The sequence below is a fragment of the Chenopodium quinoa genome, unplaced genomic scaffold (assembly GCF_001683475.1).
Source record: "Chenopodium quinoa cultivar QQ74 unplaced genomic scaffold, ASM168347v1, whole genome shotgun sequence".
Classification (NCBI taxonomy): Eukaryota; Viridiplantae; Streptophyta; class Magnoliopsida; order Caryophyllales; family Amaranthaceae; genus Chenopodium; species Chenopodium quinoa.
The window spans coordinates 1131832-1145699 of record NW_018742733.1 but is presented as its reverse complement, the minus strand read 5'-3'; the positions used below and the strand labels follow the sequence as shown (position 1 = coordinate 1145699).

General features: G+C 32.8%; 3 protein-coding genes across 3 annotated transcripts; all 3 read left to right on the top strand.

Moving 5' to 3' along the window:
* Nucleotides 1-2020: 2020 nt before the first annotated feature.
* LOC110723492 (zinc finger MYM-type protein 1-like) lies at nucleotides 2021-3514 on the top strand. The gene has a single exon (XM_021902847.1). It carries the CDS (start codon nucleotides 2021-2023, stop codon nucleotides 3512-3514), a length of 1494 nt encoding a protein of 497 aa, XP_021758539.1.
* Nucleotides 3515-4084: 570 nt separating this feature from the next.
* Nucleotides 4085-5256, top strand: LOC110723740 (protein NDR1-like). The gene has a single exon (XM_021903110.1). It carries the CDS (start codon nucleotides 4474-4476, stop codon nucleotides 5125-5127), a length of 654 nt encoding a protein of 217 aa, XP_021758802.1. The 5' UTR covers nucleotides 4085-4473; the 3' UTR covers nucleotides 5128-5256.
* A 2403-nt stretch (nucleotides 5257-7659) lies between these two features.
* On the top strand, nucleotides 7660-8631 carry LOC110723551. The gene has a single exon (XM_021902900.1). The coding sequence runs from the start codon at nucleotides 7746-7748 to the stop codon at nucleotides 8361-8363; it is 618 nt and encodes a 205-aa protein (XP_021758592.1). The 5' UTR covers nucleotides 7660-7745; the 3' UTR covers nucleotides 8364-8631.
* Nucleotides 8632-13868: the final 5237 nt, after the last annotated feature.

The window sequence follows — 13868 nt, the reverse complement described above, 5'->3', positions numbered from 1 at the left end:
GCCAGAATTATAATTTTGGGAACATGATCCCGTTCACGCCTCAAAGATTTTTTTCCGCTAATTTCATTTGCAATTTCTTTGTGACCCTTGGAAACACAAAATCCCCAACAATATTCAATTTTCATGCTGTGTACATTACTTGATAATACACCATTACAATATCTTAATAAGATTGCTTTATTTTAAAATAATTGTCTCTTTTAACTTAGTACTCGTATGTTCATTTGAGACAATCTTAATAAGCGAAAAGAATATACCTTTCATCATCATTGATAAGGAGTGTACATTGTTACATACAAACATTGATACCACCACTAGGAAGTGTAGGACCAGGGGCGGAAGATAGTAGGGGCCAAAGGGGGCCAAGGCCCCCCTCAAGTGAATTGCTTTACATTGGTAATATTTGGATTTTAGTACAAGTAAAAGTATAAAAAATTCATGTGGCCCCCGCCAAACAAATAAAAAAAAATTAATACAAAACCAAACTCACACTTTATGAACTAATATTAACGCATGTGATGAGTTTGGTACTTGATATTTCTAGATTCTACTATATTATATTGTTAGATAAGACAAAATATAAATATTGCAACTAAATAAAAATATAAGATAAAAGAATTATCTAATAAAAAAATAACAACTTGCAAACATTACAATTCACTTCAACACAAAATTACAAAAGGAAAGCAGTGAAAACCCCCAAAGTGACGAAACAAACAGTACATATCACCATTGAAGTTTCTTGCTTGCTATTGTTGATTTTCCTTAATTCAGGTAATTTAATTATCAATTTCTACTTAATCTTATTTGTATACTTCAATTTTCATATTAATTACAGGTTTAGTGTGTTGAATAAATAGTTAGAGTGAGATTTTGAATTAGAAATTTTGGGGTTTAATACTCTAATTGTATATGTAAATCAGTAAATGTGTAAATCCAAACAATTATATGAAAATTGTGAATAATTAGAATAATTAATACAATTGCAATTATACTTGATATATTGCCCAATAATCATTAGATTTGATTATGCTTTTTTTGCTGTTAATTTTTGTAATTTAGGAATGACAAAGAGGACTATCACTTCTTATTTTCTTCCACAAAAAAAGGGCAGGGGTGATGAAGATATACCTGTTGTTGAGCCAAATCAGCCAATTATCATTGATAATGAAGAAGTCGAACGTAATATTAATAATGACAATGTTGATGAGCAAATGCCTAATGAAGAAGGTATTGGTCTTGATTTTTTAATGCGTGATCCTGGGTTGCGTAAGCAAATTGAGACATATGATTCAGATGAAAAAGATTTGATTAGGAGATCTTACATTGATTTTGGGCCATATCAACCTAAACTTGATAATTATCCATACTCTGGTTCCGAAAAACACCCACGTAGGTTCCAAAAAAGTTGGTTTGTGAAGTTTCCTTGGTTAGAGTATTCTCCCACAATGGATGCTGCTTATTGTTTCTATTGCTTTCTTTTTGCTAAAAAGCCTCTTGGAAGATGTGGTTCGGATACATTCACAGTGAAGGGCTTTAAAAATTGGAAGAAAGTAAATAATGGGAAGGATTGTGCATTTTTGTGTCACATGGGGAAAGATTCCAATTCTGCTCATAACTTTTCAACAAAGTGTTATTTTAATCTCAAAAATCAATCCGCTCACATTGAGAAAGTAGTAGAGAAAGTAACTGCAGAGGAGATTGTCAAGAATCGTTTAAGCCTTAAGACATCAATAGATGCTGTTAAATGGTTAACTTTCCAAGCTTGTGCATTTAGAGGGCATGATGAACGTTCTAGTTCAATTAATCAAGGGAACTTTTAGCATCATATAATAAAGATGTTGATTCGGTTATTTTGGATAATGCCCCAAAGAATGCCAAATACACTTCTCCACTAATCCAAAAGGAGATTCTACATGTTTATGCAAGAAAAGTGCAAAATAGTATACGTGAGGAAATTGGTGATGCAAAGTTTTGTTTGATTGTTGATGAGTCTAGGGACATTTCTAAGAAAGAACAAATGGCATTAGTAGTGAGATATGTTGATAGAAGTGGATGGGTAAGAGAGCGATTTTTGGATTTGGTCCATGTCAAAGACACTACAACAAAAACATTAAAAAGGGAAATTTGTGCTGTCTTGTCTCATCATAACCTTAACCTTCAAAATATTAGAGGTCAAGGGTATGACGGTGCAAGTAATATGCGTGGAGAGTGGAATGGGTTACAAGCTTTATTTATGAAGGAGTGTCCTTATGCCTATTACATTCATTGTTTGGCACATCAACTACAACTAGCTCTTGTTGCTGCATCTAGGGAAGTGCCACAGATTCATACTTTCTTTCAACAATTGATTTTTGTTGTTAATGTGGTCACTAGCTCTTCAAAGCGACATGACGAGTTACAAGCAACTCAATTGGCTGAAATTGAACATCTAGTTGAGATTGAGGGGCTTGAGACGGGAAAAGGTCTCAATCAAATCGGTACATTACAACGACCAGGTGATACTAGATGGAGCTCGCATTACAAGTCAATATCTAGTTTGTTAAGAATGTATTGTGCTACTCGCTTAGTTCTTGCTAACATAGCTAGTGAAGGAACAACTTATGCTCAGAGAGGAGATGCTCTTAATGGAGTTAAGTTGTTAATGTCATTTGAATTCGTATTTAACATACATGTTGTGAAGGAGATTATGGCCATCACCGATGGACTTTGTCAAGCACTACAATTGAAGACCCAAGATATTGTAAATGCAATGCATTTAGTTTGCACTACAAAGACATTACTTCAAACTTTAAGGAATGATGGGTGGGAGAGTTTGCTACATAATGTTAAAGTTTTTTGTGAGAAAAATGGTGTTACAGTTCCTGACATGGACTCTCCTTATGTTGATGTGCTTAAATCTATAAGGCAACAATCAAGACAAAAAGACAATGTGACAATGGAACATCACTATAGAGTTGATATATTTATGGCTGCTATAGATCGTCAATTGCAAGAGCTAAACGCAAGATTTAGTGAGCGAGCTACTGAACTTCTCATTTTAAGTGCGGCCTTGAATCCAAGAGATGGTTACAAGTCATTCAATATAGAGCATATTTGCAAGCTAGCTCGAGATTTTTATCCTATTGATTTCACAGAACATGAGAAAGATCATTTGAGTTATGAATTGCAACATTATTGGCTTGATATTCCTATTCATCCAGTGTTGAAGAACTTAACTACTCTTGGTGATTTATGTCAAGGATTAGTGACTACAGAAAAAATAAAAGATTATCCTCTTGTTTCAAGGTTAATTCGTCTCGTATTAACTCTTCCAGCATCTACTGCAACAACTGAGAGAGCTTTTTCAGCCATGAAGATAGTGAAAACAAACCTTCGAAGTAAGATGGAGGACGATTTTTTGAAGGACTACTTAATAGTGTATATAGAAAAGGAGATAGCGGAAACACTTAGTGAAGATGCCATCATTGATGCTTTTTATATGATGAAAGAGAGACGAGCACAACTAAAATGATATAAGATAAATGATAAGGTATGTTTTTCTTCATGTAGTACTATGGTAATTTTTTTGGAATATGTTCTATAACTCTATATTCATTGCTTATATAAAATATATTTTTGTTGTTGTGATATGTGGATTAATAAATTGATGTGTGAAAATGTTCATTATTTTTATCGTCATCGTAGTTCCCTTTACTTTGGCCCCCGTTAAATAAAATTCCTGGTTCCGCCCCTGTGTAGGACATACTAGTCACTGGCATTATAAGGCCAAATCCTTCCGATTGTATATACTTAAGTGAGAATTCTAATTATTTTTTATTTTATTTGTTTATTTTACAAGTCATGCACTTGTGAGTAGGAAAAGGGAAGTGAACTTCTACTCAAATGTAAACCGAGGTATTCACTTAGCAAGATTCCTATACGTTAAAATCCAAAATAATAATCTTTAAAATCTTCAACTTTCTAGGTTCATTACTTGACAATTCACTATTACACTAATTTACAAAAATTGTCATCTCCTTTAATCAATAAGACAATCTTAATGAACCGAATAGATTATACCTTTCAATCTTTCATCATCATTAATAAATGGAGTACTTTTGTTACATACAAACATTGATACCACTACTAGGGAGTGTAGGACATACTAGTCAAATTTAATAATCCAAAAAGGCATAATATTTTATGGCCCCCCCAAATGGGTTTTTATGATCCACACACAAACATAGGCTCCATCAAACTAAAAAAATTACTAAATTAAACCGCGTTAATTATTTACATTCAACGTCTCATTCTTCGTTGACTCATTGTAATTTACACGAACTCACCAATCTCAATTATATACTACAATACCACTCTATTCACTCTCACACTTTCTTCTCTTCAAATACCACTTCTCTCTCTTTATCTTACCGGAAAACCACTCAAAAACCCACCACAAAACCGCTTTCGAAAGGCAAAAACCACCCTTAAATGGAAGCCGAAGAAGGCAGCTGTTGCAGATGTTGTTGCAGTTTCATATTCACCCTTGGATTAACAGCTTTATTTATGTGGCTAAATCTTAAGCCTTCAAACCCTGTTTACTCCATAGAAAATTTTGACGTTTTTGCCCTCAACAAAACTGCCAATAATTCCATTTACTACAAAAACAACCACACAATCCGTTATGATTTTAAGCTCAATAATAAGGAGAATAAAGATAAGGGTGTTTACTATGATGCCCTTAATCTTACATTTTATTACTTTGATGCCCTTAATCTTAGCTTAGCTAATAAGACCCTTCTTGGAAATGACACTATTACCCCTTTCTACCAAGGGCATGGGAAGAATACTCATCGTATTCGTACCATTGATGCTAGAGGGGTAAAATGGGAAAATGCTACCGCGACAACGTCTTTTTTTAGGGTGGAGCTTAATACAACGGTTCGGTTTAAGATCGTGTTTTGGAAGACTAAACGACGGCATCGTTTCGGGTTGTTTGCTGATTTGCACGTTGATGAACAAGGGATTTTGATTAAGAGGAAGAAGAAAGGGGTTAAGTTTAGGTCAGGAGCTAGGAATAGTAAGTGTTGCAACTTTCATTTCTTGGGTATTTTGGGAATTTTGACTTTTATTCTTTTGTGGTAGATTATTAATTAGATGGTATTCATCAATTATTGTTTTTGTTTTATTGTAATTTTATTTTTCCTAGTTCAATGGTGTACTTAAGTAACTTGTTTTTACAAGTATTATTTGTTATAGAGCATTTTTGGTGTGTCACGAAATGATATGACGTTAGAAGTCGCAAATTTTAAGATGCACCATGGTGCACCTATTTCTAGGTGCACCACGCCTATACTTTTGAACAATTAGTAAAAAAATCTAAACAATTGAAAATTTTGAACATGTAGTAAAAACATCTGAACATCGCAAATTTTGAACATTTAATTAAAAAATCTGAACAATGGCAGTGCATCATGCCTATACTTTTGAACATTTAGTAAAAGAAATCTGAACAATCAAGAATTTTGAACATTTAGTTAAAAAATCTGAACATCGCAATTTTGAACATTTAGTAAAAAAAAAACTGAACAATTGCAATGCACCACGTCTATAATTTTGAACTTTTAGTAAAAAAAATATGAACAATAAAATATTTTGAACATTTAGTAAAAAAATCTGAACAATCGCAACTTTTGAATTATTACGAGTCAGACAAATTTTGAACTGACTCGTAATAATTCAATAGTTTTGTAATAATAAACTGAACATTTAATGTATACAAAATGAACATTTCTTGATAAAATATGAACATTCAAATTGCATGTTTATATTCAATTTTTGTGACGTGTTCATATTCTTTTTACTAAATGTTTATTTTTTGTAAAATGTTCAATTTTTTTTACTAAATGTTCAAAAGTATAGTCGTGGTGCACCTAGGTGCACCATGGTGCACATAATACTAATTGGTTAGAAGTGATAAAAATATTGGGCTGGATTAGGCCTTAACATGATATCTCATGTCCAAACCCGCAATAAAGTAGCGGGCTTGTCGAGTTAAAATGGATTTTTGGGCTATTTTGGGCCGAATTTGGGCTTGTAATTAAAATGCATTTTTGAGCTTGTTTAAACTCGTCATATTTTTGGGTTGGATCCGACCAAGCTAGCGGGCCAGACCGATGATGATCACCTCTATATATTTGAGCAGAGTATTACATACAAGTATTAATCAAGTTAGACTTGGATGTACTTTGTTAGAAAAATACTACAAAAAGTTGAATTATCCTAATTACGTTCTTGCATAATGAGGATCCCTTATCTATTCCTCTAAAAAAGTTGAATGTTATTGGAAATAAAATTCCTAATTCTTCTCGCTTCCTCCTTTTCAAGGATCTAACATGAAGTAAAAGATTTGCAAGATTTGAAGTTGGCCCAAAATCTTACAAATTTTGCCAAAGTTGGCCCAAAAAATTACAAAGAAGGCCCAAACACATAACCATTTCATAGCAGTCCTTAGAAGATTTTAGAATTACATTAATTAGTCTAGTTTACATTAGCAAATTCAATTCTACAATTTCTTTGAAGAATCGTTGTTGCAAAAATGTAATTCACTTCGATTGTAATGAAGGTAATTTCTATCTATTGCACATTATAGTTTGTGTTTTCTTGCCTTTGAGTTGAGTAATTATTATGTGACTTAATTCTCCTATTGTGTTTGTAATTAATCTTCATAATTATAGGCTGTTTGGTGATTGGTGCGTGACCTTTATTATGAGTTGGTACTACGGATCGGAGTATTAAGGGCATACCTTTGCGACACTCTAATCTCCAACAAATATGGTGTTAATTAGTTGTTAGTTCCTTGTTTGAATTTAATAAGCATCAACAATAATCTTTAATTTTTTTTAAAGTGCTCCATTTATCTTTTTAATATAAGCTTTATACATAAACATTTTATACTCCCTCCGTCCCTTAATACAAAATCTCATTCTCTTTATTATGTGAGTAATAAATGCTACAAAAAAGAGGCTTTGTATTAAGGGACGGAGGGAGTAGTAATGTACGGAGTAACTATTTATTAGAATCGTATGTCAATGTATAATTTTCAAATATCAACTTTTTATAATTAATTTTCATCAATATTAAAGCTATAATAAGCCAAAAACCTGCCCTTGACATACTTTAAACATATGTGCCAGGTTAAACAGAAACATTTTGAAAAATTAGCGGAACTAACAAATTAAAATAAGCCCCATCACAATTGACTAGTTCATTATGGGGTGCATGGCAGTCGATCTCAACTTTCTATCCTAGATACTCCAAATTTAATCAATTTGTTTGACAAATGCTCGCATTTCTCCACGTTTATTTGACAAATGACAACTAATATGTGCAACACTCAAACATTTATACATTTAATTTATGTATAATCCTAGCATAAAATAATGAATTTATAGTAACTACTCCATTACATCTATTTTTGTAGGAGCTCAATTATTTATTTATTTGTTTATTATATATTATTGCATGGACCTTTTCAAATTGACAAATTCACAAATTGCACTTTCCTAATCATATACATGTTATCATATATTTTTTGTCTTTACGAAACTATAAATAACGATAACTAAGACATATATTCACTCATCATAACATTTCACTTTTCTTAGCAAAGAACAATCAAAGTATACTACAATACAAATTCTCATCTAAACTAGAAATTAATCATTTTCTTTATTTCCTTCTTAAACCATCCAAACAATTCAATGTCAAAGGCTAATCACGATGGTTGTTGTGGCGGTATATTCTCATTAGGTTTAAGTGTCGCGGTCTTACTCTGCCTTCTCCTCCAACCCTCAACCGCTTTACCTGTGAGCTCGATTGAAGATTTTACCATTTATGCCCTTAAGGATGCAACCAATTCTTCTCATAACAACCACACTATCCATTATGACCTTAAGCTCAAAAACTCGGGTTCCAGTGGAATTTACTACGATGCCCTTAAGCTCACATTTTATTACAAACCTAATAACCTAACAAATTTCATCATTGGAAATACCACTTTTATCCCTTTCTACCAACGTCGTTTAAGGGATAACCACTTTGTTGGTAACATAGAGACTAGAGGGGTAAATTGGGAAAATGCTACCGCCCTAGTGACACTAAGGGCGGAGCTAGCAACAACAATGAGGTACAAGTTTAAAAGGAATAGATTGTACCAACGGCTAAGTAATGTGGTTGGAGCTGACTTGAAAGTTGATAATGAGGGTAATTTGGTCAATAAGGGAATTCAGCTTACCTCTAGAGCTAAAATGAATATTATTGGCCGTTTTCAGTTCATGGGCATTTTGTTGTGTATTTTGTTTTTCTTTCAATCTTGGTAGACATGATTATTATTGTTTGTCAATTTTTTTGTTTCTTGTTTGTTGATTTATTGATTTATTTATTTATTTATTTTTTTTGAAAAATGATGTAAATGGTTATGTACTATGTTTCAAGTGATTAAATTGAATAAACAAAATAAATGATTATTTGATTTATTTCAATGTTGTAAAACGAGAGTGGATAAAAGTGCATTACAAGACGCAACACTTTTATGTACTTTAACGTTAATTTGTTTGTTTGCATCCTTTAATTAAAAATCCCGTTAGGTATGTGTGTGCCAAAAGGACATGTAATAGTAATTATTCAATGAAGAAATTATGACAATTTTGTTCAAAACATAAACTCTGGTGAGAATACTGTACACAAAATTTTCTAGTAAAGAGTGCATTGTCATTGTTCATACTTCAATTCTTCTATTTTTCAATACATACATGCATGGAATAAGCTGCCTTTTCATAAGTGTGGAGGAAGTGCACATTTATTTTTAGGTATGCAGTTTGCACGACCCAATACCTATTGTAAAGGTTGGTGATACAATAAAAAAAATTATAATTTATAGGTTGCAATAATTAGTGAATGAAATTACATAGGATTAACAACTTCTATCAAATATGATTGTAGGTTATGTTGAGTCGAGTAATCCCTTATTTATTCTCACCCTGCGTGATTTGGCGCTGGTTGATTTCAGCCCATGATCTAATCCACAAATTATGCGTTAGTTATAACATGATAAAATTTTATGAGGATGGTTCACATAGTCAAAACTTATGATTTGCCACCGTGTCATACATGCGGCATGTATATGTCACTATGTATAAACAATTTATCATGTCATGCATTGTTTGTGATGGATTCAGCCGTAACAAACATAGATTGTTAGCATCTTATGTTCTTCAACCCTTAGATTCTTAGCCCAATGATTATGCTATCTTTATTTATATACATTTAACCAAATGAACAACATATTAATTTGAATTACATAGATTACAAATTTATTCAAGGTTATTGTTCCTAACTAAAACTTGCATTAAAAAAGTTGATTAGCGGTGTGAAAGGTAGTAATCAAACACTTTTCCTTATTTATAATTTTATATATATACGTTCCATGATGGATGACTAATCACAGTATTATAACGTGTTTTAAGTGGCCCATCCTAAATTATTGATAATTTCAATTTGATTAAGCGATTAACACTTGACATAGTCTTGTTTAATTTCATAGGTATTCCAAGTTTGACTAGATTATTAGCTCTAGCTACTTGACATTGTTTAATGTAACAAATTCAAATACACAGCTGCTATCCCTTACTACAAATACAAAAATAAACATCAACCATTTCATCATAATTTAGCATAAAAATTATTAATAACCAATGGAAAAGCCTACACACGGTGGTTGTTACGGCGGCATAGTCTCATTCGGCTTATTCGCCACCGTCCTCCTCTGCCTTCTCCTCCAGCCCTCAACCGCTCAACCCGAAATAACCATCGAAAAATTTACCGTTACTACCCTCAAGGAAGTTACAAATTCCTCAAACACGGTCAACTTTGAAATAAAGTTTTTAAATTTTGACCCCTATCCAATTGACTATAATACCCTCAACTTTACCTTTTATTACAAACCAAGTAACGCTACTATTTTACCTATTGGAAATGCAACGTTTAAATCCTTCTACCTACCTAACAAGGGACGCTCTACACGCCGTGTTGGGACTATTGAGGGTGGTGCTAGCGACTTTGGTAATAATGTTACCACGGTGCCACCGGTGGTGTTTAGGGTGGAGCTTGTAACTTCGATAAGGTACGAGTATAGTCTCATTTTTAAGTCCAAATGGCAACGTTACGTGGTGGGAGCCGATTTGAACGTAGATGGGCAGGGTAATTTGATTAAGAGGAAGCACAATAGAGGAATTCCTCTTACATCCGGAGTTGGAAGGAACTATATGAATTGTTCTCAGTTGATGTTCATGTTACTTATCAGCTTGTTTTTAATTCTTTCATTGTAGATTCAATAATTACTGATGCTCACTTCAAGTATATTTTACGTAGTTCATTATTTAATTTGTTGATTCTTTGATATGTACGAGGGTGTGATTTGTAAAAAATAAATAAATTGGTTCAGAATGATTTACTTTATATAATGTTAATTTTGAACAAATGTGTAAATAAAAGTGGCAACTCCCCATATGTAATGTGTTATTGTTAGATTTATTTTACAGAATTTTGTGAAAAAAGAAAGGTCTATTCCAATTGACTGAACTAAGCTGAACTGAACTGAACTGAGCTGAACTGAACTGAACTGAACTTATTAATTAGTGATTTTTAACTACGGATTAGTGATCTTTGATTATTTATTACTATACATATATGTATATACAAATGTACATATTATTATTAATAACAATATTATTATTATTATTATTAATTATTGATGATTATTATTATTATTATTATTTATTAGGAAATTTTGACTTTTACCACCTTCAAATAACCACTTAATTGAATTTACCACCTCCAAAAAAAAAAGATTTACTTTACCACCAACAAAATTTCCAAAAAATCGATTTTACCACCAACTAACGGATTCCGTCCACGAATCCGTTAGTAGGGCCCACCTTTTTGACGTTTCTTCTTCATCTTCCCCGATCTTTCGTGTAAACCAACCAGCAACGAAATCAACTACCTCGGTTGGTCGGAATTTCGTGTGTGACTAAGGAGGGGCCGGAATTTGGTGTGTGGGTTAGGGAGGTGGTCGGAATTAGGTGGTGGTTAGGGTTTTAGGAGTGCGAAATTTGGTGGTGGCTAGGGTATTTAGAGTGGTCGGAATTAGAAGGGGATTTATGGGTGGTCGGGATTTGGTGGCTGCCAAAAACTAAGAAGCCAAATCACCAACAACAGGGATACAAATCGATTATCATCAACATTTCTACAAACCAAAGCAATTAATCCATTACAACACCCACAAATCGAAACCTCAAAACCAGAAAAAGAATTGGGTAAATCAAACCTTGTCAATCGTTTTTAGCATCAAGCTCAGAACCCCACTTCAATGGAGTCGATTCCAGGTGACTTCCATGGTTGAGGATAAGAAGACGACGGTCAGAGGAGAGAGAATGAGCGAGATGAAGTCTGATTAAATGGGTGCTGCTGATTGATTAAGGAATGCCAAGCCTTGGAAACGCATTTGAAGCGAAGTAGTGATTTAGTGGGTAATCGAAAAGAATGGAGGTGATTAACTCCATTGGAAGAGACGCCATTGTTGTGGCTTTCGAGAAAACAGAGCAAAAAAATAAATAAAAATTGGTGGAAAGGTGGTTGTGGTTGTGCGGTGCGGTGGTGGGGCTGGTCGTAGAGGTTAGGTGGTGGGGGCTGGTCGTGGTCGGTCGGCGGTGGGGGTCCCGACGGTGGTAGCAACACCGGTTGATTAATGGGGATTTTTTTTTTTTTTTAAACTTACCCAATAATATGGCGACATGTGTGCAAGGTAGGCCCCACTAACGGATTTATGGACGGAATCCGTTAGTTGGAGGTGATTGGTGGTAAAACTGATGTTTTATTTTTTTATGAGGTGGTAAAGTAAATCTTTTTTTTTTGGAGGTGGTAAATTCAATAAAGTCGTTATTTGAAGGTGGTAAAAATCAAAATTTCATATTTATTATTATTATTATTATTGTTGTTATTATTATTATTATTATTTATTGATTATTATTATTATTATTTATTGATTATTATTATTAGTATTATTATTTCAATTATTATTGTTATTATTATTATTATTATTATTATTTATTGATGATGATTATTATTATTATTATTATTATTATTTATTACTTATTGATTATTATTATTATTATTGTTGTTAATATTATTATTATTATTATTATTATTATTATTGTTGTTGTTGTTGTTGTTGTTGATGATAAGAATTGATACCAGAATTGATAAGAAAGTGATGCAATGACTTGGCCTGGCTTTTGTCCAACTCATACCGGTATCGACTCGATCCCATACAAGAGGGGCGGCTAGCCGACTATAAGCATTGGCGGATTTCATAAGAGGCCGGCTTTACATTTACGTTGTAGAATAAAAAAAGCAGAATGTAAAATGTGATATGCGTGGAATGGACAATTTATTAGAGTCGGCTTGGTTATATTTGTTAATATTGTATTTACGTTAAATTTATCTTGTTAGGAGTTTTAGGCAAGTTGTATTTCCGATTGTATTGGGTATATATTTGTGAGTATTATCAATGCAAATGGTTAAGCCGTTTTCTCCAATATTTCCCTAAGTTTAACACAATTAGTTCATGATTAATAATTTATAATTGAATATAACCATAACTGAAAAAAATAAATAATACTTCCTCCGTTCCATAATATAGTTGTTGTTTGTGATTTTTCACGGTATTTAAGAAATAGGAGGAGAAAGTGAATAAAGTACATTAATAAAAGTGAAAAATACAATCATGAACAAAAGTTAGAGAGAGAAAGTGAAAAAATGTACTCACTCCGTCTTTTTTAATTGCATCACTTTTATTTTTGCACTATTCACATTCAATAATTGACTTAATTTTTTCACCTTTATAAAATAAATAATTGTTATTATATAATATACAATTAGATTCGTCATAACGTCTAGTTTCATAATATAATTTTTTTTATAATTGTAGGCACAAAACAATTACATAAGTGCCACATTGGATATTGTATGGGTCAAAAATCAAATTATTGACTTAATGCTAATTTGACTATTAGTTAAAATTATTAAATTGGGTGAATAAATTAAATTAGCCCATTTTAGTTATTTTAATTAAATTGTTTATTTAATAGTTAAAACCCATTAAAAATGGGTTATAATAATCAAGCAGGCCCACCACCATTGTACATCAAACCCTAACCCTAAGAGTCACTCACTCTATAAATAGAGGCTCTCTAATTCATTTGAAGGGAGAAAACGAAACAGAAAGAAAAACCTAGAGAGAAACTTAGAGAGAAACTTAGAGAGAAAATTTAGAGAGAAACCTAGAGAAAACAAGGAGAATTCAAATACAAAAAAAAAAGCCTCTCAAATACTCTAAATCTCTCTAAAGAAAATTTGTCATCAAATACTCTAAATCTCTCTAGAGAAACCCCTCATCAAATACTCTAAACCATTTTAGAGAAAACATCTCAAAGCCTAGAAGAAGAACAACAAGCATTTGACATGCCGTTCTACTCTAGAAGATCACCCGTGGAAGAGATCAAGCCTCGACGACCCTCAACACGAAGGAAAGAAGAACCTCAAATCATCAAGAACATCACCGGTTCAGCCTCTACATCAAAAATTCATTGAACGAGATCAAGCCTCGTCGGCCCTCAATCAAGAATACAAGTCAAAGGTCTACCTCAACAACAAGTCAAAGGTCTACATCAACATAAGTCAAAGTTCTGCCGCATCAAATCTTTGATCGAGATCAAGCCTCGACGACCCTCGTTCAAGAATCAAGTCAATTTGTGAATTACGTA